Here is a 22,821-nt window from a genome sequence, read left to right as displayed (position 1 = left end):
AGCCGGGTGCGTCGCGGAGTGCGGGAGCAGCTGGCGTGGCGGAGCCGCGAGCGAGGCCGGGATGGCAGCGTCGCAAACTCGGCGCTGGGGAGCCGGGGCTGCCGGCCGGCGCCGGTTGGTGCTGCTGTCGCCTCTGCTGCTGGTGCCGCTTCTGGCGCGGCCCGCGGAGGCCCTGGTGGAGGGGCTCTACTGCGGCACGCGGGACTGCTACGCCGTGCTGGGCGTGAGCCGCTCGGCCAGCAAGGCGGAGATCGCGCGGGCCTACCGCCAGCTGGCCCGGCGCTACCACCCGGACCGCTACCGGCCAGAGCCCGGCGACGAGGGCCAGAGCCCGCGGAGCGCCGAGGAGGCTTTCCTGCTGGTGGCAACCGCCTATGAGACTCTCAAGGTGAGGCCTGTGAGGACCGGCCGCGGGGAGCCGGTGGTCTGGCCCTTCCGCCCTCGTGGCGGGGTCCTGTGTGACCTCGGCCTCGGGAGCGGCCGCCACCTCGACTTCTAGGAGGCTCACATTTGCCACGTGGCCCTGTGAAAGTGAGCTTGGCCCACTGACCAGGGTGGGAAATAGGAAACTCCTCCGGTCCTGGGGAGGATAGCCGGCCCCTTCCCCTTTTTAAACAGTCCTTGTTATGGAAAGCACTGCTGGACATTTTATCATTTCATGAAAACATGCTGGTAATATGCTGCTCAGCATATTGACACCGATCATGCCAACTTGATATGACAAAGCGACACTGCTCATGCCAATTTGATATGATAGAAGGTTGGTTTCTAGGGATGGTATTAATGATGACACTTAGTTTAGGTTTAAGGAACTAAAAGAAGGACAATGAACAATCTGTCAGAGGCCAGATATTTGAGTCTTGGCTCTGATACCCCTTCGTGACCTTGGATAGCTATTTCTTCATACCACAATAAAGGCCAGGCATGATAACTCCTCACAGAGTTATTACGGGGATTTATTGACAAGCACGAGAAATCCCCCAGGTAGGACCCCTAAATAGATGCTTAATGACTTGGGCTACAAGACTGAGAATTTCTAGCAAGAAATATTTTTCGTATGTGTTTTTATTTGACAAAGGTTTTCTTGTGTACTATGGGAATGAGGGTGGGGGAGATTTACCCTGACACCGTTTTTTTTTTTTTCTGTTACTGCAAAGATCAGACCATAGGAGAAATCACCAAGTATAAGTCACATTTGATGGAGCTATTACTGCTTCAAGGGCCCATCTGCTAATTCAACAGCAATTATAGTTGTGAGGTATTATTTTAAGACCGTCTTCAGTGTCCCTCCTTTAGTCTGCTTTTTTGGTGAGCGAGTACTGGGGATTGAACAAAGAGTCTCTCCTGTGCTAGCCAAGTACTATGTCAATGAGCTACATCTTCACCCCTTTTTTAAAAAGTTTATTTTGAGGCAGGGTCTGGCTAAATTGCCTAGTCTGTCCTCAAACTTGCTATCCTCCTTCCTTAGCCTCCCATGTAGCTGGTATTACTGGGGTGCTCGGCCATGCCTAGCTTACAGTCTGCTTTTAATGACTATTTTGACTGGATATATTGTAATGTAACCATGGATCATTTCTCCAAATTAGGTTTATGGAGTTGAAAATACTGAGAGTTAGAAACTCTGTCCAGTACAGTTTGGGTAATTTGGAATTAAAAAAAAAAAAAGTGTGCTTGGTTCACTAAATTCTCGATAGCCTTGGTTTGTAACTTTTATTGGCAATTAACAGGAGTAGGTGAAGAGTTAGGAAAGTGCTTAGGTCAGAGGGCTTAGTTTCCCATTATTTAGGGTAAAAAGTGATTGATGACAGACTTCAGAAAAGAAAGGAAGTCTTTCCACTGGGGTAACCCAACATGTTGAAGCGTCATCTTGTTTTTATAGAGGTAAGACATTAGTGCAGACAGACAGCCACTGGTGAAGCTCCAAAGCTCTGGTAGTGCAGGGGGAGCTCTGGACAGATGGAGAATTTCCAAAAGAGAGGGCAGCTGTTGTCTTCTGCTGGGTTTTGAGGGGTTGGAGATGGGTAAGTTTGGCTTGAGAATGGTGAGCATATTGCTAAGAATATTGAAAACAAGTGCCATAGTTAGGGAGGAGAAATTTGTACCAGGAGGTCCCCCAGGACTCTTAATATTCTTGCCATTTTCTTAAAAAGCCAGTTTCAGAGGACTGATCTGGTGAATCTATGTGGTTGCTTTTATAGGGGAAGAAACCTCTAAAGTGTTAGCTAATAAAAATCTAGATAAAATAATTTGTCCACTCAATAACAAGAAATGTTTAGGCAGTTAAAACTAGTATTTCTGGAGGAAAACATTTCTGGACTTTGACAGGATGTTTGTGGTAGTTACAAACCCTTCCAACAAAAATGAAGTTGTACTGCTGGAGGAGAGAAGCCTGGAGGTGTTCTGTAGCTCCCCAACTGTGGCACCACCCCCTCCACACACACACTTTCTTATTGCAAGAAGATAGAAATTATTTGTGAAAGAAAGGGAGTGTCTTGAGTAGTTTGGACCTTTGAAAATCAGACCCAGCATAACTGTTAAAACTCCTATGTAGAATTTGTAAAGATGAACATAGATTCAGCTTCCAATTGGAGTCCCTCCCAAGATCTGTTTTCCTCATTGCAGATGAGGAGATAAGGAAAAGGACTTTGCTGTGTATGGGAGAAGCTATTGAAAACAAACAAGGTGGCCTGATTTAATTTCTGTCATAATGGAGAATTGTGAAAAAGTTGCCAGAGAATATCATTTCTGGGTCATGCAAAGATTTAATAAATTCGGGTCATCCAATTTGGAGGACCTCAGGTTTTAAGTTATCCCGTTGATGCTCGGGTGATGCAATCACTATTTTGCTTGAAATGGTCTCCTCAAGCTGGCAAAAGGGTTTTTGAGGGATAGGAGTTCCTGATGACTTTTGCTAGGAGCAGGTTAGGGAGAATAGTGGGAGAAATTGAGCCCTACTGGCTCCAGAATAAAAATGGCATTTATAAGCCTGTCTCTGTTGATAATAAATGCTATCACTAAAATGGCAACTGTTTATATAAGGCGTTGGTGGATTTATGACTCTGAACTTGTTTTGGTCAAATAAAAGCTCTTTTGAGAAAGAGATTTTTTCTCCCAGTACTAGAGATTGAACCCAGGGATGTTGTATACCACTGAGACATAACCCCGTTTATTTTTTTTATTTTGAGACTGAGTCTTCTTAAGTTGCTGGGGCTGGTTTGAAATTGAGATCCTCCTGCTTCAGCTACCTGAGTTGCTGGCATTATAGGCATGCACCACTGTGCTTGGCTCTAGAGATTTTTTTAGATGGTGGTTATTGAATAATAAATATACTAACATGATATAAGTATAGTTGCTAAGACAAGAAAATATGACACTCAGTTATTACTATATCAGCAACCAAAGATTGAGCTCATGCAGGGAGAGGTTGGGAAAAATCTGAAAAAGAAAAATAAGTAATAATGGAAAGATGCTTTCGCCCAGTCATGCTTCATTCCCATTCCAAATAATTTACAATTCCAGATCTCAGCAAGATTTCAGACCATAATGATTTCATACACTGTTGTGTAAGTTAAGATAATGCAATAATACTTAGCATATTTGACTATCAGGGTTCAGGGAATTCATGGACTTTGGAAGTTAAGTAAACTCTCACTATGTCAACATTGAATCTTACCAGGTGGAACACTCTAATCCCGCTTACTGCTTTCTTGTTCTTTTGCCACTATAGCACTTATCACACTGCACCGTAAATATTGAGTAGCCCTTCTCCTCTCCGCTAAACCTGGCCTCCTTGATTTTTGTGTGTATATCCATAGAGTCTAGCACAGTGTCTGGCACATCAGATAATAAATATTACTCATTTAACCCACATCTGGAAGCAGATTCAAATAGAATGGAAATTGAAAGTGAATTTTGGGCATTTGATATTGTTATGTGCAATCTATTTTGCAGTTCCACCCACATTAATTGTAATGTTAAAGAGTGGCATAGATGTTATGAATGAAAAATTTCCTGGATGAGAGAAAAATTGCATTTCTTCTTTTAATGCTCTGGGTGGTTTTTCAGTGAGAACTATAATCATTTTATAAAAATCTTTTTTTTTTGGAGGGGGGTTACTGGGGATTGAACTTAGGGGCACTTGACTACCAAGCCATATTCCTAGCCCTATTTTGTGTTTTATTTAGAGACAGGGTTGCTTAGCACCTCACTAAATTGCTGTGGCTGACTTTGAACTAGTTATCCTCCTGCCTCAGCCTCCCCAGCCACTAGGATTACAGACAGGTGAGTGCCCCCACTCCCGGCCTTAAAAATCATTTTTGAATGTAGTTAAAAATTGGATGAAATGGATGAAACATGAAAAATTGCATAAAAATTAGCAGATGCAGAAATAGCTAGAAAGGATACCTAGAAAAAACTGATAGGAAATGGGAAAGTAGTAGAATTGGACAGTAGTTTGCAAGATCATAAGAGGAGAACACAGAATAATTCTTGGGAGTATTGCTGGCATGAAGGTTATCTGTAAGTTGAAAGGATATGCAGAACACCTTCTACTCCAGCCTTGACTTTGAAAGGAGGGAGATTTCACAAGGGCACTTCAGTTTTTTTTTTTTTTAATCAATCTGATGTGACAGTGCTTTAACCCCTAAGAATTTAGCAAAAAGAGGATTCTGAACTTCCTCCCCTGCTGTGTTATTGTTATACCTTAGTACATTCTTTTACTCAACCCTTTTTTCTAACCAGCACTGACATGGGTGCTGAGGAGGAGACCATAACAGTGGATAGAAAAAGTGCAGTTCCTGACTTTAAACTTTTAACCCACTTTGTCCCATTGCTCCAGATGTGGAACACCTAAAAAGACCTATATTGAGCAATAAATATACCACTTATGGTAACTTTGAAATACTATTAAAGTATTTGTTATGTTCGAAGAATTGAAAACTTGGGACTTAATGGGTTAACCTCCTTAACAGAGGCAGATATATGTATTGTTTGGTTATTATTTATTTAAATTATATAATAAAAGTATGTGCAGATTATATTGTGCCATGGAGAGGAAGCAATTATTTTCTTAGGGGATTAGAGAAGAATGCACTCTTAGAGCTGGATGAATCTAGAAAAAAGTTACCAAGATTGAAGGTGATGGGACATTTCTGATTGAGGAAAACAGCAGAAGTGTGAAGTGATGAGTGTTAAAGGCTTGTTTCAGGAAGGAGATATAGTTTGGGAGGTATAGGAATGAGAATTTTCTCCACCAAGGATTCCTTTTATTATTTTTCTCACAGGGATACTTCGTTTAATGTTTTGGGGAAAATGTTAGCTGCACTCATTAGGAGTTCTATTCTATTCAACCAATTGCAAGTGGAAAATACTTGAAAAACAATTATGTCTGCACTGAACACATACAGACTTTTTGGGGGCTTTATTCTCTAACAATACAATATGACACCTTTTACATAGCATATACTATGTATCAGTATTATAAGTAATCTACCAGTGATTTAAAATATACCTAGGGGTGGATATGCATAGGTTATATACAAACACTATACTACTTATTGTTTGGTTATTATTTATTTAAGTTATATAATAAAAGTATGTGCAGATTATATTGTGCCATGGAGAGGAAGCAATTATTTATTCTTAGAGGATTAGAGAAGAATGCACTCTTAGAGCTGGATGAATCTAGAAAAAAGTTACCAAGATTGAAGATTACCAAGATTTAAGGGATTTGAGCATGTGAGAATTTTGGTATCCATGGTGGTCTTAGGACCAGTCCCCAGCAAATAACAAGAATGGCTATATTCTTAAAAATATTATAATATGTAAATTCTAGTATAGTTTTGACGCTGGTAAACAACTAGATTGAGAAAGTTTACAGATTATAGACTGCAGATAGTTTTTATTTTACATGTTTACTCTGATTGGGCATGACTCTTTGGAACACTTGAGACCTTTCTGGGTTTAGCAGGAAGGAGTAATACATTAGATAGTGATTTCTCCCATGGCCCAGAATGCTGTGGTAGCATGTGTAACATTTACATTCAGCTGTGAAACCATAAGTGTTGTTTATTTTTTTAATGATTCCTACTTATGGCTGAGGTTGATTATGTATCAGATGTGTTGAATTCTGGTGTTGACTACGTGACATCTGATGTCATCTGCAACTAATCAATCAATCAGATCAACTTGAAAACTATTGAGGTGGTATGATTCTAGCCAGGAACTGAGTAGTTGGCATTTTAATTTAGCTTTTATAGATTTACCGTGGATAAATGGAACATTTCAAGTGCATAACTTTATAGACTTCTTTTCATGTGTCTTCTGTTTCTAGGTTGGAAGCCTGTGAACTGTGTGCGAGAGACAGTTTTAGGAGATTGGAGCGTAGTTTGAGATCAGATATGATTGACCCATAATTTCTTTTCAGGAATTTGAATTTTACGTTTTGAGTAGTTACCAGAGGTTTTAAAGTGACAAAATGACACAATCTTAAGTTTGTTACAGAAAGAAAATTCTGAGAGTAATGTTGAGAATGGGCTGAGGAGAGCAAGAAGGTATTCTTGATTGAACTCATTTTATTTCTGTATTCTTCCTTTGGAATCTCATCTTTCCTCTTTTATAACTTGAGAATCTCTTAGTTGATTCATTTCTTACTCTATTCACTTAATTTTGTTTCTTGTAAAGCTACATGTGCATTTTTCTTCTTTCTTTACTATTCATTGTATTTACTTCATCTCTCTTTTATTTAAGCTATCAGACTAACATGTACCAGCACACATACTGGAACTATTCTTTTAACAGGTGGAAAATGGCACTCTGATTATCAGATCTGATGGCTGCTCTTCATTTCTTCTTCTTGCTGGAACTTTTTGTGGCATTTAGTGTTGTTGACAATTAAGTTCAAGGTGTCCTGTCTTGACTTTCGTGATGTAATTTACTATTATTTTTATTTTGTGATGCTGCAGATAGGGCTTTGCCCATGCTAGGCAAGCACTCTACCTGAGAATTACATTCTCAGCTCTCTTTTTAGTCTTTAAAGTCTTTTTTTCTGCCTGATCCATAAACATTGCTTTTCCTTGGAGTTCTGTCCTCTGTGTATTTTCTATTTTCTAAGCTTTTCCTGACAAAACTCTACATCTTTGACTTCAGTCACTGCTCTTAAGCTGACCACTGTAAAACCTGCATGCTCTCCAGACTCATGTTTCTAGCTGTCTCTTATCTGTAGCACAGTTATCATATGTCTGAAATCAATCACTCATCAATCAATAAATGTAAACTTAAATTTTTTTTTTTTTTAGTTGTAGATGTGCACAATATCTTTGCTTTATTTTTATTTATTTTTATGTGGTGCTGACGATCGAACCCAGTGCCTTACACATGCCAGGCAGGCACTTTAGCACTGAGCTACAATGCCAGCCCCATGTTAAATGTAAACTTTAAAAGAGGTTATAGTCATGACTCTCATACAAAAACAAAATGAATAAATAGCAGAGATTTTTTTTTAACTCATTAATTAATGAGGAAACCAGTAAGGTATTAAAACTAGTTTAAAAGAAAAAGTGTTCCACATTTGTAGTCATAGGGAATTTTGGAATACCTGTAAAACTGACTAATAACTACAAGGCAGTAATCAGCTGCATTCTATTGGACAGAGTTTGCCTTCCTGAGAACAGGTGTTATTTGCATTATTTCCAGTTTTCTATAAGTTACTTCTTAACAGAATTAAAGTAGGTTAATCATAGACAAAGATAATCTTTGGAGGCTCCAGAGATTGAAAGGGTATCTAGTCAGTTTTCACTCCCCCATTTCAAAATTTCCCCCCACAACTTCTCTACACTTGCTGTCCTCTTCCTCCATTGTTTATCTTAGCCAGTAACATGATCCATATGGTAATTGTAATTGGAAACTTCAGTATCATGCTCAACATCTCCTTTGAGTCTTGTGTGCCCCTTTAATTATCTTATTTATTCTACCTCTTAACTATTAAAAACCATTTCCCCAGCCAGAGATATGAAAAATTGTGCTCTATATGTGTAATATGAATTGTAATGCATTCTGTTGTCATATATAACAAATTAAAATTTAAAAAAGTATTTCTCTCTTATTCCACTTTTTTTTAGCGAGAGAATTTTTTTGAGGATTTGTGAAATATTTTTATTAATTTTGACCTATTTGACCTATTTTTACTTCTTTTTTAAAAATTTTTTTATTAGTTGCTCAAAACATTACAATGATCACATTGCAGGATCACATTGGTTATATAGCCACGTTTGTACATAGGGCCATACTAGTGTCTATTGTATTCTGCTACCCTTCCTATCCCACCCCCATCACCTCTTTCTACCCAATCTACTATGACACATTTCTTTTAATTTTTTTTAATATTTATTTTTTAGTTTTCGGTGGACACAACATCTCTATTTTTATTTTTATGTGGTGCTGAGGATCGAACCCAGCGCCCTGCACATGCCAGGTGAGCGCGCTACCGCTTGAGCCACATCCCCAACCCTCCCTTATTCCATTTTTAATAATGATACTGGAATTGTCTTTCAAGAGTACATCCTTCTAGTCAATACATTTGTTCTCATACTTTCAAACATTTCATTTTGAATATCACAAATGACAACACCCTAACTCTGGCATACGTATAAAATCCTCTATGGTAAGAACCATACTTACCTTTCTAGATAAGTGTACTAGTCTTTTCTGGATTTCCTTAGTGCTCAAGCTTTCACTGAATACTTATGTTCCTTGGTGCTCCAATACTTGCTGTTCCCTTTGCTTGTAACAAGTTTCATATCTTACTTGATTTAGGATCCAGCTCTCCTCTCATCTCTTCTGTCAATCCCATTGCCTGTGGTCCCAGGCAGTTGGTTGGTCCTTTATTCCATAGCAAATCAAATTGCGCTTTTATTGCTTGCTAGATTCTTCTTCTAGATGGGAAGGTTCTTTTTTTAAAAAAAAAAAAAGAGAGAGAGAGAGAGAGAGAGAATTTCAATATTTATTTTTAGTTTTCGGCAGACACAACATCTTTGTTTGTATGTGGTGCTGAGGATTGAACCCGGGCTGCACGCATGCCAGGAGAGCACTATTGCTTGAGCCACATCCCCAGCTCAATGGGAAGGTTCTTAAGGCCAAGACCTTGTCTTTGTGTTTTTGTCTTCGTTTGTTTTTAACACAAGGCTGATAACCTGTGTCATTATTTGCTGAATTGAAATGACAAAGGTTTTTGAAAGTTCAGGTGACCAAGTAGATGGTGATATTATCGGAAACAGGGAAACAAATTTGATTTTTGAGCATGTTAAATTGTAGGTATTTATATTATGTTTAGAAAATATTCAGGACATAGTTGAAAGGAGGCAGGAAAACCAGATACTCACTAGAATATTGGTAATGATCCAAATCATGGAAGTCATTGAGAATGAGAAGATAGTTGTGCTAGTGACTGTTGGCTAGGGAACAAGAAAGTAAATGAAACTGATAGTTAATTTTCTTCCTCTTCAGTAGGATGTAATGGCTTAAAAAAAAATTCAACATAGATTATATTTCCTAAATATCATGTGTGTGTTTGTGAAAGAGAGAGTGAGATTCTTTTAAAATTAATATATATTTTTAAGAGCTCGTAAAATGATTGTTTTTATATATTATTGATTCCTAGCATTTACCATCCCCACATGATTTCAACACTCTGTATAATAGAAAATTTTAATGTAAAACTGGCTGCAATAATTATGTTATTGCAACTTACATTTATTAAGATCAAGCTACACATTTCTTGGAAGGGCAGGAACATCTTGTTTGGCCTCTGGGGAAGGGATGATTGTTTTCATAAGAAAAGGAAGGATTCAGTGCTTTCTTTGCTTGTGGGTTTCCTCTTGTTCACTTTTGATCTAGATATTGGTGGTTATGTTCCAGTCCTCCTGCATATGCCCAAGAGGATTGGGAGTGGATGGACACCAGCAGAAGCACCATTTATTCCTGTAGAGATTAGAAACAAGGAGTTTATTACCCTGCTTATCAAGGCTCAGGACAGAGAGGAGGAAGATACAAGTATAAAGTTTTTGGTTTTGGAAAGAAGTTGGAACCTCCTGACTCTGGGACCTTAAGATCCACAAAATTGCTGAAAGAAAAAGTACTACCTTATTGAAAGGTAAGATATTAAACTGTTTTAAGGTTTAAGCTATTTTAGGCACATTAGCAAATTTTTGTAAGCAGTGAATTCAAGCAGTCATTTCTGCCAAGCTAAAGTTTTTGTGACATAATTACCCCTCCAGCCTTGCTGGTTAGATGGAGAGAGACCTGTGTGGCTGGAGAGATGTATATAGTGAAGGGGAAACTTTTATAACATTTCACTCATTTTTGAAATGACAGTTACTGAATGCCAGGCACTGTGGTAGGTCTTAGATATACAGAGATTAATGAGTTACCCTATCTACTTCCTAGAAATTTTTATTCAAAGAACAGAAAAAACTGATGCTTACGATGTGATAAGTGCTATAATAAATATATACTAAGTATAATGAGAGTGGTCCATGGGTTAGGGGGTAGCTTAGTGGTAGAGTGCTTGCATAGCATGTGTAAGGCCCTGGGTTTGACTTCCAGCACTGCAAAAAGGGAAAAAAAAGAGGGGATGTGTGGAAGGGGGAGGCCCTACTCTGTCTGAGGCATGTCCTAAATGATTAACAGGAATTCATGAAGTTGAAAGGATGGGCTTCAAGTTAGAGAGATTTATATGTTCCAAGACATAGGTCTGAGAAAGGAAGTTGTACTGGAAGAACATGTAAAATGCCAGAAATTGCTATCTGAATGTTTGCTGTGGGTAGAAGAAGGGGAGAATGATAAGAGATGTTTGCTAGGAGGTAAATTTGGGCCAATTGTGGAGGATTTCTTACTTACCAAGGAAGTTTTAAACTATAACTGGTGGGAAGCATTGGAGATAAATAACAAAAAATGTGGGACTACCTTAGCTCTAAGATGGGTCGGAGAAAAAAACTGTGGTGTTATAGTAAGATTGTACCTTAGCTCTCTAATTGGGTCCCAAAAAGAAAGATGTTCTTATTGTCTTTTTTTTCTTTTCTTTCTTCCATTCCTGGTATTCTTGTGTTCTAAATTTTATAGGTTACTAAAGAATAGAATTTTGACTTAGGCTGTTGAGATCTACTAACTTTTATCAATTTGTGTCAACTTGGAATACCTTCTAAATTGTATGCATACCTCAGATTAAAGATCGTTTTCTTCATTTTGGAGAGAAAACTTTAAGTGAAAATTAAATAAGTTTGAATAAATGCTATTACAAAGAGGTGGCCAACTTTCTAGTTTCTTAGTCGTGACCAAAACAGGCTCATAAATTTATTTTCCTCCCACCTGAAGTAATAAAATATTCTAAGAGAAGTCAGACTTGATCCTGAAAACCTTTATAGCAATTAGGTAGCTTGAGAACTGTGGGCCCTGAATAGATCCCACGGACTCTGCTTGCAGTAGAAAGCTAATCACAAGGTATAGATTTTGGAGTTGCTGGTCTGGAGCATTAGTTAACCTTCCTGTAGGAGGAGCTCGGGGCTTGGTGAAGTCACAAATCTGAAAACAGTGAGAAGACTGTGACCATGGGGGACAATCTGGGTGACATGCTTGAAGAGGGATGGCATCTGCATATATGGAATGTGACCTTCATGAAGAGAACAAAGAAGGGAGGACAGCCACAGGACACATGCCTTCCACTACTGGGTTTCAGTGACACTTGAAATCCTTGCTGTGTGTATAATGGAGTAAGCCACCCAAGCTGGGTAAATGGCTTTGTGTAGACAGGGCTGCTGGAAACTCAGGAATTCCATCTCAAGTCTGGTGTTAAGTTTCAAAGTACATGTGATCTAGTTGAAGCAAGAAGAATCATGCTTGAAGTAAAACATTTCAAAAGGCATCTGCTGGGATTGAAAGGCTGAATTGAAAATCAAGAATTTCAAGCAGGGCATTTCTATAAAGTTAGCCTAAAAAAGCAAAAACTGAAGGGAGAATGGAAAAATTCTGAAAGGACACTTTAAAGTACTCAAAAATGAGACACAACAAGACATATGGGCTTTAGTTTTTAGGACTGTGCGACCTCTATGGATTGGCTCTTTGAACTTGGCGGCACACGCCTGTAATCCCAGTTATTCAGGAGGCTGAGGCAGGAGGATTGCAAGTTCAAAGCCAGTCTCAACAACTTAGTGAGACCTTAAGCAACTCAGCAAGACCCTGTCTCAAATAAAAAATACAAAGGGCTGGGAATGTGGCTCAGTGGTAAAGTATCCCTGGGTTCCATCCCTTTTACTCAGACAAATTATTTTTTTCATAGCTGGTTGATACAAATTCAAATCTCAAGTGTAAAATGAAATTTAAAAATTTTAACTAGCATTCCTTTTTGTCTGGGTAGTATTTTAGGTGTATTTTAAAGTTGTCAACAGGAACTTAACCTCCAGAGAATCTGTCTGCAGTGACAAGGCACTAGATTAATTGTTGAAATGCCTTCAGCTCAGAACGTGCAGCTTTATTAATGAATAGTTTAACCAACAAGGAAATCTTCTAACTTAAAAAAGATTTTTGCTTTTGTAATGGTTTCTATTCTACTCATGTATAGAGCTTAAAGAACTCATTTTGGTCTTAGCCCTTTGGCATTTTTCTTTTAAATGGGACAAGTTGAAAAACAGGTTTCTTGTGGGATACAAAGCAAATTGTAACCTACTTTAGTAGCTCCTTAACTTGGGTAGCTCAGTAAACACTGGCATTTATCTCTGTTAGAAATAGGTTAGAATTATATATTTTAGGAAATGTTTTATTTGTGAATATTTAGGACAGCTTTTCAGAATGCACTAGTTCAGTGAGTTTGTTTGTGAACTGGGCTGTGACAATGTATTATAATAGTAAAGCACTATATATTTGTAACATGTTTATGTACCATGTATGTCATTTGATATTTAAAACAATCATGTAAAAATATTAGGGCAGGCAGTATTATCTCCTTTTACAAATGAAGAATGAGGCTCTCAGAGGCTTAATATTTTACCTAGGTTCACAAAGCTAAACTTTGACCCTTATACTACATTGATGTCTCAATGTTTTTTGAGATAAGCATAGTTTTGTAGACCCAGATTGGCTTCATCCATTTTTTGATCTTAATCCTTGCTGTCAACATAAGACTTCCTATACAAGGCTGGAATGTGAATATGAATATATGTAAGAGATAAACATTTTTTCTATCAACAGTAGTTGAATAGGTGTCAATATTCTCTTACATTATAGGAACATGGTGCTTATTAGCACCACAGCATTAGCTAAAAAGTCATGGTTAATTGTTGTTAAAGTGTGTGTATGTTTTCCAGGAAGACTAATAATAAAAATTTGGAATATTTTTATATTAAAGTTATTTTATAACTAATATTAAAGTTCTGGAAACAAATTTATTTATGCATTGGGAAGTTTTTTTTATTTTGAAATTTAACTTTTGTTTGGAATAATCGTTCATAATTATAAACTTCTAGGTTTGACTTACATTATAAACTTAGACCATTTAATGAAATGTCCTATGCAATTGGAAATCTTGTCATTTTTGCAGGATGAAGAAACACGAAAAGATTATGACTATATGCTGGATCATCCAGAAGAATACTACAGCCATTACTACCATTACTACAGCAGACGCTTAACCCCAAAAGTGGACGTTAGGATAGTGATTTTGGTCAGTGTGTGTGCTATTTCAGTGTTTCAGGTGTGTATCTGTGGATATCTTTCAATGTGGGTGCACATTGCCTACTCTTAAAACAGCTCAAGTACCTTTTTGTAATATTTGACTTCTAGTTGAGATTAAAATTTTTGAGATTAAGTTTTGAGTCTAGAAAACTACTATCCATTTGTTCTAGCAACCAACAGTGTTAGAATCTTTGTCAGTGGGAAATCTAAGTAACTGATGATAAATGTAGTTATGTAACTATAAAACCCCCACAGAATACAAATCATTTCTCATGTATTTGCCACATAACAACTACATTATATCATTTGCCTCTCTAGAACTATTCAGTGATTTCCCATGAACTTGGGAGAAATAAGAGCTTCTAATTATGGCATAGCAAGTCCTGGTTCCCATCCACCAATGCCAGTAGAACTCACCATTGTAATAGTTAGAAATGTCCTGCATCATTCCACATGTCCCCCTACAGGTGCTTCTGCTCAGGTTGAAAACCACTGACAGATTAAAATAGGTATAGTAACTTTTTATGTTGCTTTAAAATATCACAAAAAGGGGCTGGGGATGTGGCTCAAGTGGTAGCGCGCTCGCCTGGCATGCGTGCGGCCTGGGTTCGATCCTCAGCACCACATACAAACAAAGATGTGCCCGCCGAGAGCTAAAAAAAATAAGTATTAAAATTCTTTCTCTCTGAAAAAAAAAAATAATCCAAAAATTTAACTGAGCCTATAGCAAGTTTTCCCTGTTGTTATTGTTACACTAACCACACCTGTCATGTGCTCCTTTAATGGAAAAGAACAGTGAGACGACTCGACTAGAATAGAGCATTTTGCTAATTTGAAAATGACTTCTTCAGATTAATTTCCAGAAATGATTCTCAACTGCAATTCATGTAGTAAGAGAATTCCCTGTTACTCTTTGGTCAAGGGAAGAGGGGGCAGGAATATCCAGGAAAAGTGCTAATTTTATTAAAATTGTGAAAAAAAAACCCAAATAAAAATTAAAATTCCCTGTTGAAGATACATTTTAAATATATCATCTCCCCACCCCCCCCCTTTTCGAGGAGGAAAGCAAGGATAATTTTACTTTTTTGTTTTAGACATTGTAATACCCTACTGATTTTTCTTTGCTATTTCTAATAGATTATTTGTATACTCTTTCAGAATATTAATAGTATCACTGCTGTATGCATTTAGTAAAATGGAAACTTTGAAATGTATAGAGGTACTGAGGAACAAGCCTTTTTCTGACAATAAAACCCTTTGTGGTAAAATTTATTCACGAAATTAAATGTTTTCCTGTCCAAAAACATGGAATTAATATGTATTTGAGTCTTTCAGTTCAGAATTGAATAAGCATCACTCTGATATATGTGGATGGTGTAGGAAAGGGATAAAAATGAACCTAGTTGCTATTCTGCTACACTCCAGGAATTTAAACTAATTTTTTACCATCTAGTTTTGGCCATTTAACTTTTCCTCTAGTAGGTGGTTGCAGTTAAAGAGAAAGAGGGGGCAGGGAATGTAATTGAGGGGTAGACAGCTTGCCCAGCATGCGCAAGGCCCTAGGTTTAAACTTTAGTACTGCAAAAATACGAGAGAGAAAGCACATGCATGTCCACTTATGACGTAAGATCTTTGAGATCCCTGATTTTAATCAGAATGGAATTTTTGGATGATGGTATTCACCAAGACTCTCTACTATTGCTTTAGTATAGATGAATTTTATTAATAAAAGTGACTTATTTTTCTTTGTTAAATATCTTAGTTTTTCAGCTGGTGGAATAGCTACAATAAGGCAATTAGCTACCTCGCCACAGTGCCCAAGTACCGTATCCAAGCAACTGAGATTGCAAAGCAGCAGGGACTGCTCAAGAAAGCCAAAGAAAAAGGCAGAAATAAAAAGTCCAAAGAGGAAATTCGTGATGAGGAGGAGAACATCATAAAGAACATTATAAAAAGTAAAATAGATATAAAGGGAGGGTACCAGAAACCCCAAATACGTGATCTTCTCCTGTTTCAAATTATCTTAGCTCCTTTTCACTTGTGCTCATATATAGCCTGGTATTGCCGGTGGATTTATAATTTTAACATCAAAGGCAAAGAATATGGGGAGGAAGAGAGACTATATATCATACGTAAATCTATGAAGATGTCAAAGTCTCAGTTTGATAGTCTAGAAGATCATCAGAAAGAAACCTTTCTTAAACGGGAGCTCTGGATAAAGGAGAACTATGAGGTGAGTAGTGACACTACTGTGGGTTTAGTGTTGCCCCCTCACCAAGTCTGGATTATGGATACGGTGGGATACAGAAGTGTATGAAATCAAAGAGTTGAACAATGAAAAAGTTATTTTATTAGTAAAAGTGTGACTGTAATTGGGCTGTGGGTTTTTAGCCTGTAATTTGCCTTTTTATAAGGTAAATTTCAAATTCGGCTAACTCCCAGAAAAGGTCAGATTTGTTATGTTAATCTGTAGAGTAATGATGTGTGTGTTCGCAGGGGTGTTAAACAACTTTCTGTTAATTGCACTAAAATTTGGTCCTTCCCAAGTTTTCTTTGACAGAGATTTTTAAAAAAGCAAAACAGAGAATAAGAGATGGAAATTTTGTTGAAATACTCTTTGAAAATTATTGACCCCAGAACCTTCTGCATAGTAACTAATCTATGTATGAAAAATTTTATTTTACTTTATTTTTGGTTCCAGGAATTGAGCCCAGGGGCCCTTAACCTCTGAACCACATCCCCAGCCTTTTTTTTATATCTTATTTAGAGACAGGGTCTCGGTGAGTTTTTTAGGGCCTTGCTGAGTTGCTGAGGCTGGCTCTGAACTTGCAATCCTCCTGCCTCAGCCTCCTGAGCCACTGGGATTACAGATGTGCTTGTTTTATTTTACTTTTAAGTTGACTTACTGTAATGTCATTAAACTTCATTCATTTTATTAAATGTTTTTTATTCTATACTTCTCAGTTACAAAAGTTACTTTGAAGTCATCACCTTCTTCCCCATAGTGCAAAGGGACAAGCAGTTCTTGTTACTATAATTGTCCTCAAATTTTAAGTTCTGAATACAGTTAATTCATTAATATGTTAAATGTCAAATAGAACACACTGAAACTATCAAGAAATTTGAGAGATATTAGGTGTTTTGTTTTTTTTTTTTAGTTTCGAAACTATGTGAGGTCCTAAGTAGATTTTATTGAAAGTAAAGTGTTGGTCTAAATTATATGTGACCATTAACTTACTGGAAGTTTCCAGATAGACATCTGGAAACAAGTAAATATATTCAGCCTGTTTACAAATAAATGGAAGGTTAAGATACTATTTAGGGGGCTGGGGTTGTGGCTCAGTGGTAGAGTGCTTGTCTAGCATGTGTGAGGTGCTGGGTTCGATTCTCAGCACTGCATATAAATAAGTAAATAAAATAAAGGTCCATGAATAACTAATAAAAATATATTTTTTTTAAAAAGATACTATTTAGCTCTCAAACTATTTGAAAAGTTTTCTCTTTTAGACATAATACTGCCTTTCTTAGAATGTTGTTCAGAGCTGAATTATCTTGTTATTATGTCAAGTTATTTTAGTCATTGCTTCCTAAAATATGGAAATAGTATTTATTTCTAAAATTTGATGTAGCTATGAAATTGGATATGGCAACTTGTCTATTTAGTTTCAATTAGCATCCATTTGTTCTTAACCTATATGGCTTATCTAGTTTTTGGAGACTTCAATAATTTTTTTTAAAAACCAGTGATTATCTTTGAAGATAAAAGTAGGTATAAGTTTAGTTTTGAGCAAATATATATTTAAAGTCAATTTTTTCCTTGGTTAAGGTCAACAAATCTGAAAGTCATCAGTTAAATTTATAACATACCATGTTAAAAAATATTGATGGTTTAATATTGGAACATTAGTTGTAGAGAGTAAATGTTAAGCCATTTAAACTCGGCTCATGTATGATTTCAATATGGAAAAGAATGCTTTTCTAAGTTGTAGAATTCAGTGACAAAGAAGTAGTTGTTCTTGTACAGTTTGTTCTTTTTTTTATTTAACACTGACTGTTGTAATACTTAATTGCTTAGCATTTGTAGATGAATGGTCTTCAGAAATCAAATCAGTGAATATATTCTTTGGAATCGTTTACCTAAGTTATATTTGAAAAGTATAAAAATGCAATAAAGCTAATGGCAAATGTTTCTCTTTGCATTGTAAAGTCAGTTAGTGTTATTTATACTTATAGGTTTACAAACAAGAACAAGAGGAAGAATTGAAGAAAAAATTGGCAAATGACCCAAGATGGAAGAGATACAGGAGGTGGATGAAGAACGAAGGGCCTGGGCGGTTAACTTTTGTAGATGACTGAAGTTTGATGGAATGCTACTGTGCCAAACCTTAATTGTGATATTATTTTCGTAACTATTTCAGAAATGTATCAACTGCTCCTCAACAGTGACTCAAATTCCTTCAGCATTTGATTAAACAGAATAATGTAGAAATTTCAACTTTTCCGTAAAACTTTATACATAAGACATGATCGTTCAATTTTTATAATCTATTTGTGGATTTTGTTAAAAGATTTGACATGGAAATTTATTAGTTGCCATTTAAAATTTTTATATGTTTAGTTAAAAGATTTGACATGAAAATTTATTAGATACCTGTGAAATATTTTTGTGTTAAGTGTTTATTCTTTAAGAGTGCTTCCTTATTCTTTGTCATAGTGCCACATTTTTCTGCTTTCATGGCCTCTATATTTTCACTGAACATAAAAAGATTAATTATATTGTAATATAATTATATCACTTAATTATATTACTGTGTCTTTATGGACACAAATTTCTTCAGCAGAATGACTCAACTGTCATGTTGTCTTCATTATAGTCATTATAGGATTGAGATATGTTCAGAATAATCTCTCTAGGAGAGTCTTCCAGAATGTCTTTATGATCTCCACTCCACCCCAGTCATAATAGTACTCTTAATAAGATCGGAAACTCTCCAGGAGAGTGGGTCTGCCTCATGTCCTTGTAGGATGATCTTTATTATAGTCTCATTGTAGGACTACAGTTCTCAAACATTTCTTCAAAAGGGGATCTTGTACGAAGATCTTTTGTACCACAGCATTGTTTGCTCGCTCACTTTCTTTCTTTTCAATTAAAACAAAATGGCTGAACAAATAGCGCTAAAATGTTGTTCATAGTTTATGAAGTCCTTGAGCAGTGAGAAATCCATTGTACATGAGTGTTTACATGCATTTAAACTAGAAAGAAGATAAGCATGGCTGTATACTGTTTTCTCAACTACTGAAATATAAATGTTTTTATAATGTGAAAGCTAAAGTAAATGACACATAATTTTACTGAATCAAGCATGATACTATACCAGAGTATCAAAACATATTTACAATAGTGAATCAATATTCCTGTTGAAGGATTTATGCCATTGCTTCATATTAATAAAATGGTTGCAATATATCATGTTTGTTCATATGACATTTAAAAGATTAATACACTGGTTTTGTATTATATAATTTTAAAAATATTAGTGTAGCATAGGAGACTTAAAATTCCATAATTAGAACCTGCCTAATTCATATAGGACTAAAGTAGATAGATTATCTGTGATCAAGAAATGTTATGAGTATTTAAGTAAAAAAGGCTACATAATTAGTTGAAGATGTCTTAATTTTTTTTAATATTTATTTTTTAGTTGAACACAATACCTTTATTTTGTTTATTTATTTTTATATGGTATTGAGGATTGAACCGAGGGCCTTGCGCATGCCAGGTGAGCGCTCTACCGTTGAGCCACAACCCCAGCCCAAAGATGCCTTAATTTTTAAAGGATTTGGGATATCTTCAGAAATTGTGTATGGAATGGATCATATGGTCTCAGATCACTGTCATACAGATTTCTAATTAGAGGTTCCTCTTTTAATAAGAGCAAGGTAGAGTAGAGTAACTCTGACTTTGTAATCAAATACACTAAGGTTGTCTATGGGGCCATTTTTCTGACCTCTGAATCTCCTTTTCTTTAGTATGAGGATCCTAACTATTTCACACAATTCTTGTGAGAATACTGTGGCATATATTAAGTGCTCAGTAAATGTGTGTTCCCTTGCCTTCATAGCAGGAAAGAGGAAGTCTCATTTATTAAAATTCATGGTAGGAGAGTGTTCTAGTACAAACTTGTTTCTTTTTTCTTTTAATAAGTATTAGAATTTCTTACCTTGTGCAGGTTACAGAGCTAGAGTGAAAAAGTGAAGTCCTTAGCGTGGGAATTGGCTATTTTAAAAGCAGCTGCCTGCCCTTGTTGACTCTGGGGTGCAACATGAAGCAGCTGACAACAGAGGAGAGGAAGGAGAACTTTCAGAGATGATGACAGTGAATCGCCCTGCCATAGGCTAGTTCTGTATTTAGTGAAGGGACACTTGAGAAAATGAGCAGCAGAACAGTTGTTCAAGAAGATGTGGTAGCTGTAAGTTCCACTACCTCCCAAAGACCAAAATGCCTGTGGACATCTGCAGATTCTTTCAGCTCCTGATTCATTCATTCAATCTAAGGTTCTAAAAGTACAATAGGTAAAGGAAGTGAACTTTTTAAATTGTTTTGTTTTGAGGGAACAGGGCCTCAGTATGCCACCCAGGCTGGCCCTGGACTCGTGGCTGAAGAGACCCTCTTGCCTCAGCCTCCTGAGTAGCTGGCACTATAGATGTGTGCCACTGCGCCCAGCTGAATATAGTCCACTATTATTACTTTAGGAAGCTACAGATGCAATTTTGGGATAACATTGGCAGAAGGAAGTACCTTCCCACTGTATCATTTTTATGGAGAAGAATGATTCATAGACCTTTCCTTTTCTGCAAAAATAAGTCACTATGAAGAGTGGAGAACCGCAGATCAGAGCAGAAACAAATGAAGCACTTGTCTTTATAAGGGCATTGACATTTCTAAAAAATACTGACATTCTTGGAAATTGGGGATTTTAAAGTTTTTAGCTTAACCAAGAGGGGAAAAAAAAGTAACAACATTTAAAAAAAATACTGGTGACCTATGCATTTTTAACTGCAGAGAGAAGGAATGTCCCCATGCCTCACCTCTGTTCAGAGTTCTGGAAGTCATTGTACATGTGGGAAGGGCTCCTCATCCTCCAGGTGGGTGGTGACTTCTCTTGAAAGTTAAGATGGAAATTCTTGTCCCCACTCCCATTTTCTGTGACAATGGATCGGTGACTTCACGTTCCTTGGAAGGTGTTATTTTCTTCCTCTCTAAAGTCAGAGATGTGCTGCACTATCTGATTGTTCCTCTCAGCTCAGAAGTTCCATGATGGAAAAGTCATGGATGGGAAACAATTTTGGTAAAGTAAAAAACATCACACAGATGGCCAGTCCTCCTCAAGTATAAGTGGCACTTGGCCTGCTGGTCCATGGATCAGTCTAGGTGCTGTGTGCCAAAACCAGGCAATTTCACATCCAAGCATTCCTCTTGAAGAGTAGCACAAAGGAACACTGAGGTGGGCAAGGGCAGTAGGTGTGTGTGGGTATGAAGCAGAGAGATGGGCCACACCCCCAGATTTTTTGCTACCTCACGGCTGACACAAGTATACTGTGTGTCCCTCTGGGCAGATCCAAAACCTTCATGTGTAATTATTTTAAGATAATCTTATAATTCAGCTGTCATTACTGTGCAGACATCATTAACATCTTGACTACTGAGCATTTTTAACAGCCTAGAGGACATGTTTAACCAAAGGGGCTTAGTTTCTCCTAAACCAAACTGCACATTATTGGCATCAGTTCTGGCCTACTCCACTTCAGAACCCTGTCCCCTTTTCCTTTGCATTTCATAACCACCTGGATGGAGTCTTTTGATGTTTCTCTCCACCTTCCTACCCTTGCAGTCCTAGCCAGGGCTGTTCTTCCCACCGAAAAGACAAAACTTGTCTTTTTGGTTGTTTTTAGGTTTCCCATGACTCTCATTCTTAGCAGCTTTGTGAGGAGCCTTTCATTCCTCCAGTCTATATCTTTGTGCTGAGTTCTTAGCCAATGCCATGTTTTTTAAATACATTCTATTCTGTCCCATTCATCAGTGTAGTAATGCTTCCATCTCTACTGGAATGTTTTTTTGAGGCAAAGAAACTTACTAAGAGAGAAGGCTTTCAAATATGCAAATATGCTCCTGTTACTAGGTTGGATTTTATCACTCCAAAGATCATGGATAAAATTGGAAAACAAAACAAGAACAACAATAGACCATGCATAGCACACAAAATGTATAAAAGAAGTGTTCAGTCTTAATAGTGAAGGTATTTAAAAAGTTCTGATATATTTTTTCACCTATTAGATTGGTTAAGAATTACAGTGTGTAGTTATTCAATATGATGGCACAGAAATAGGCAGTCTCATCATCATCTAGTGGGAAAACTAGTTGTTATCACCTTCAAGAAGATAAAGTAGCAAAGTTTTAAGTATTTTCTTTGACCCATTGGTTCTTCCAGGAGTGCATCCTAAGGAAATATCTGAACAGAGATATATGTTTATGGTGATGGTGTTAAATAATAGGGCAGTAATAAACTGTTATCCAATTGTACAATGGAATATCATACAGTCATTAAAAGTAGCTGTAGTTTTTTTCTTCTCTCTATCCTTTCCCCTCTTCTGACATCAACAACCTGATTTTCCTTTGGGAAACCGCTCTTCCCCCATCTTGGTCCATGTGTTTGAGTTCCTAAAAGAAATACCCTGTGATGAAAATTTCCACATTGAAAATTTATTGGAGGGTGCCTTAAAACCAACACTTGGCAGAGGATTCAGAAAGTGAGGATTGGGCAGAAGGAGGAGTTGGCCTGTGCTTCATGAAGACTTGAGATGATCCCTTTAGGTGCTCCAGAGCTGGGATGATCTATCAGTGTAACTTGAGGCCAATGGTTGTGCTAGATATCCTATAGCAGATGGCAAATTATGAGATTCTTGCCTGAGCCCCTGTGCACACCTGCAAAGGCTTCCACAGCATTCTCACCTAGGAGTGGATCTTGGAGTTGCAGGGAAATCACATCTTCTACTCTAGACTGCAGTGCCCTGGTTGGTTTCAAAAGAGCTTACTGATGACAT

The 22,821-nt window shown here is 37.2% G+C and overlaps 1 protein-coding gene across 1 annotated transcript; it reads left to right on the top strand.

The window, feature by feature from the left end:
* On the top strand, positions 1–19,186 carry Dnajc25 (DnaJ heat shock protein family (Hsp40) member C25). Its single transcript, XM_076845681.1, has 4 exons — positions 1–388; positions 13,586–13,738; positions 15,482–15,952; positions 17,953–19,186. Exons 1-4 carry the CDS (start codon positions 62–64, stop codon positions 18,073–18,075), a joined length of 1,074 nt encoding a protein of 357 aa, XP_076701796.1. The 5' UTR covers positions 1–61; the 3' UTR covers positions 18,076–19,186.
* Positions 19,187–22,821: the final 3,635 nt, after the last annotated feature.

The sequence above is a fragment of the Callospermophilus lateralis genome, chromosome 2, assembly GCF_048772815.1.
Source record: "Callospermophilus lateralis isolate mCalLat2 chromosome 2, mCalLat2.hap1, whole genome shotgun sequence".
Classification (NCBI taxonomy): Eukaryota; Metazoa; Chordata; class Mammalia; order Rodentia; family Sciuridae; genus Callospermophilus; species Callospermophilus lateralis.
This window is presented reverse-complemented; position numbering and strand designations above follow the sequence as displayed.

What these genes read in the sequence shown, in the direction of transcription:
- Dnajc25 (XM_076845681.1), top strand. Translation starts at nt 62, where the DNA reads ATGGCAGCGTCGCAAACTCGGCGCTGGGGAGCCGGGGCTGCCGGCCGG. An exon ending in GTGCTATTTCAGTGTTTCAG is followed by an intron (nt 13,739 to 15,481) that starts GTGTGTATCTGT and finishes TAAATATCTTAG; the next exon opens with TTTTTCAGCTGGTGGAATAG. An exon ending in GGATAAAGGAGAACTATGAG is followed by an intron (nt 15,953 to 17,952) that starts GTGAGTAGTGAC and finishes TTATACTTATAG; the next exon opens with GTTTACAAACAAGAACAAGA.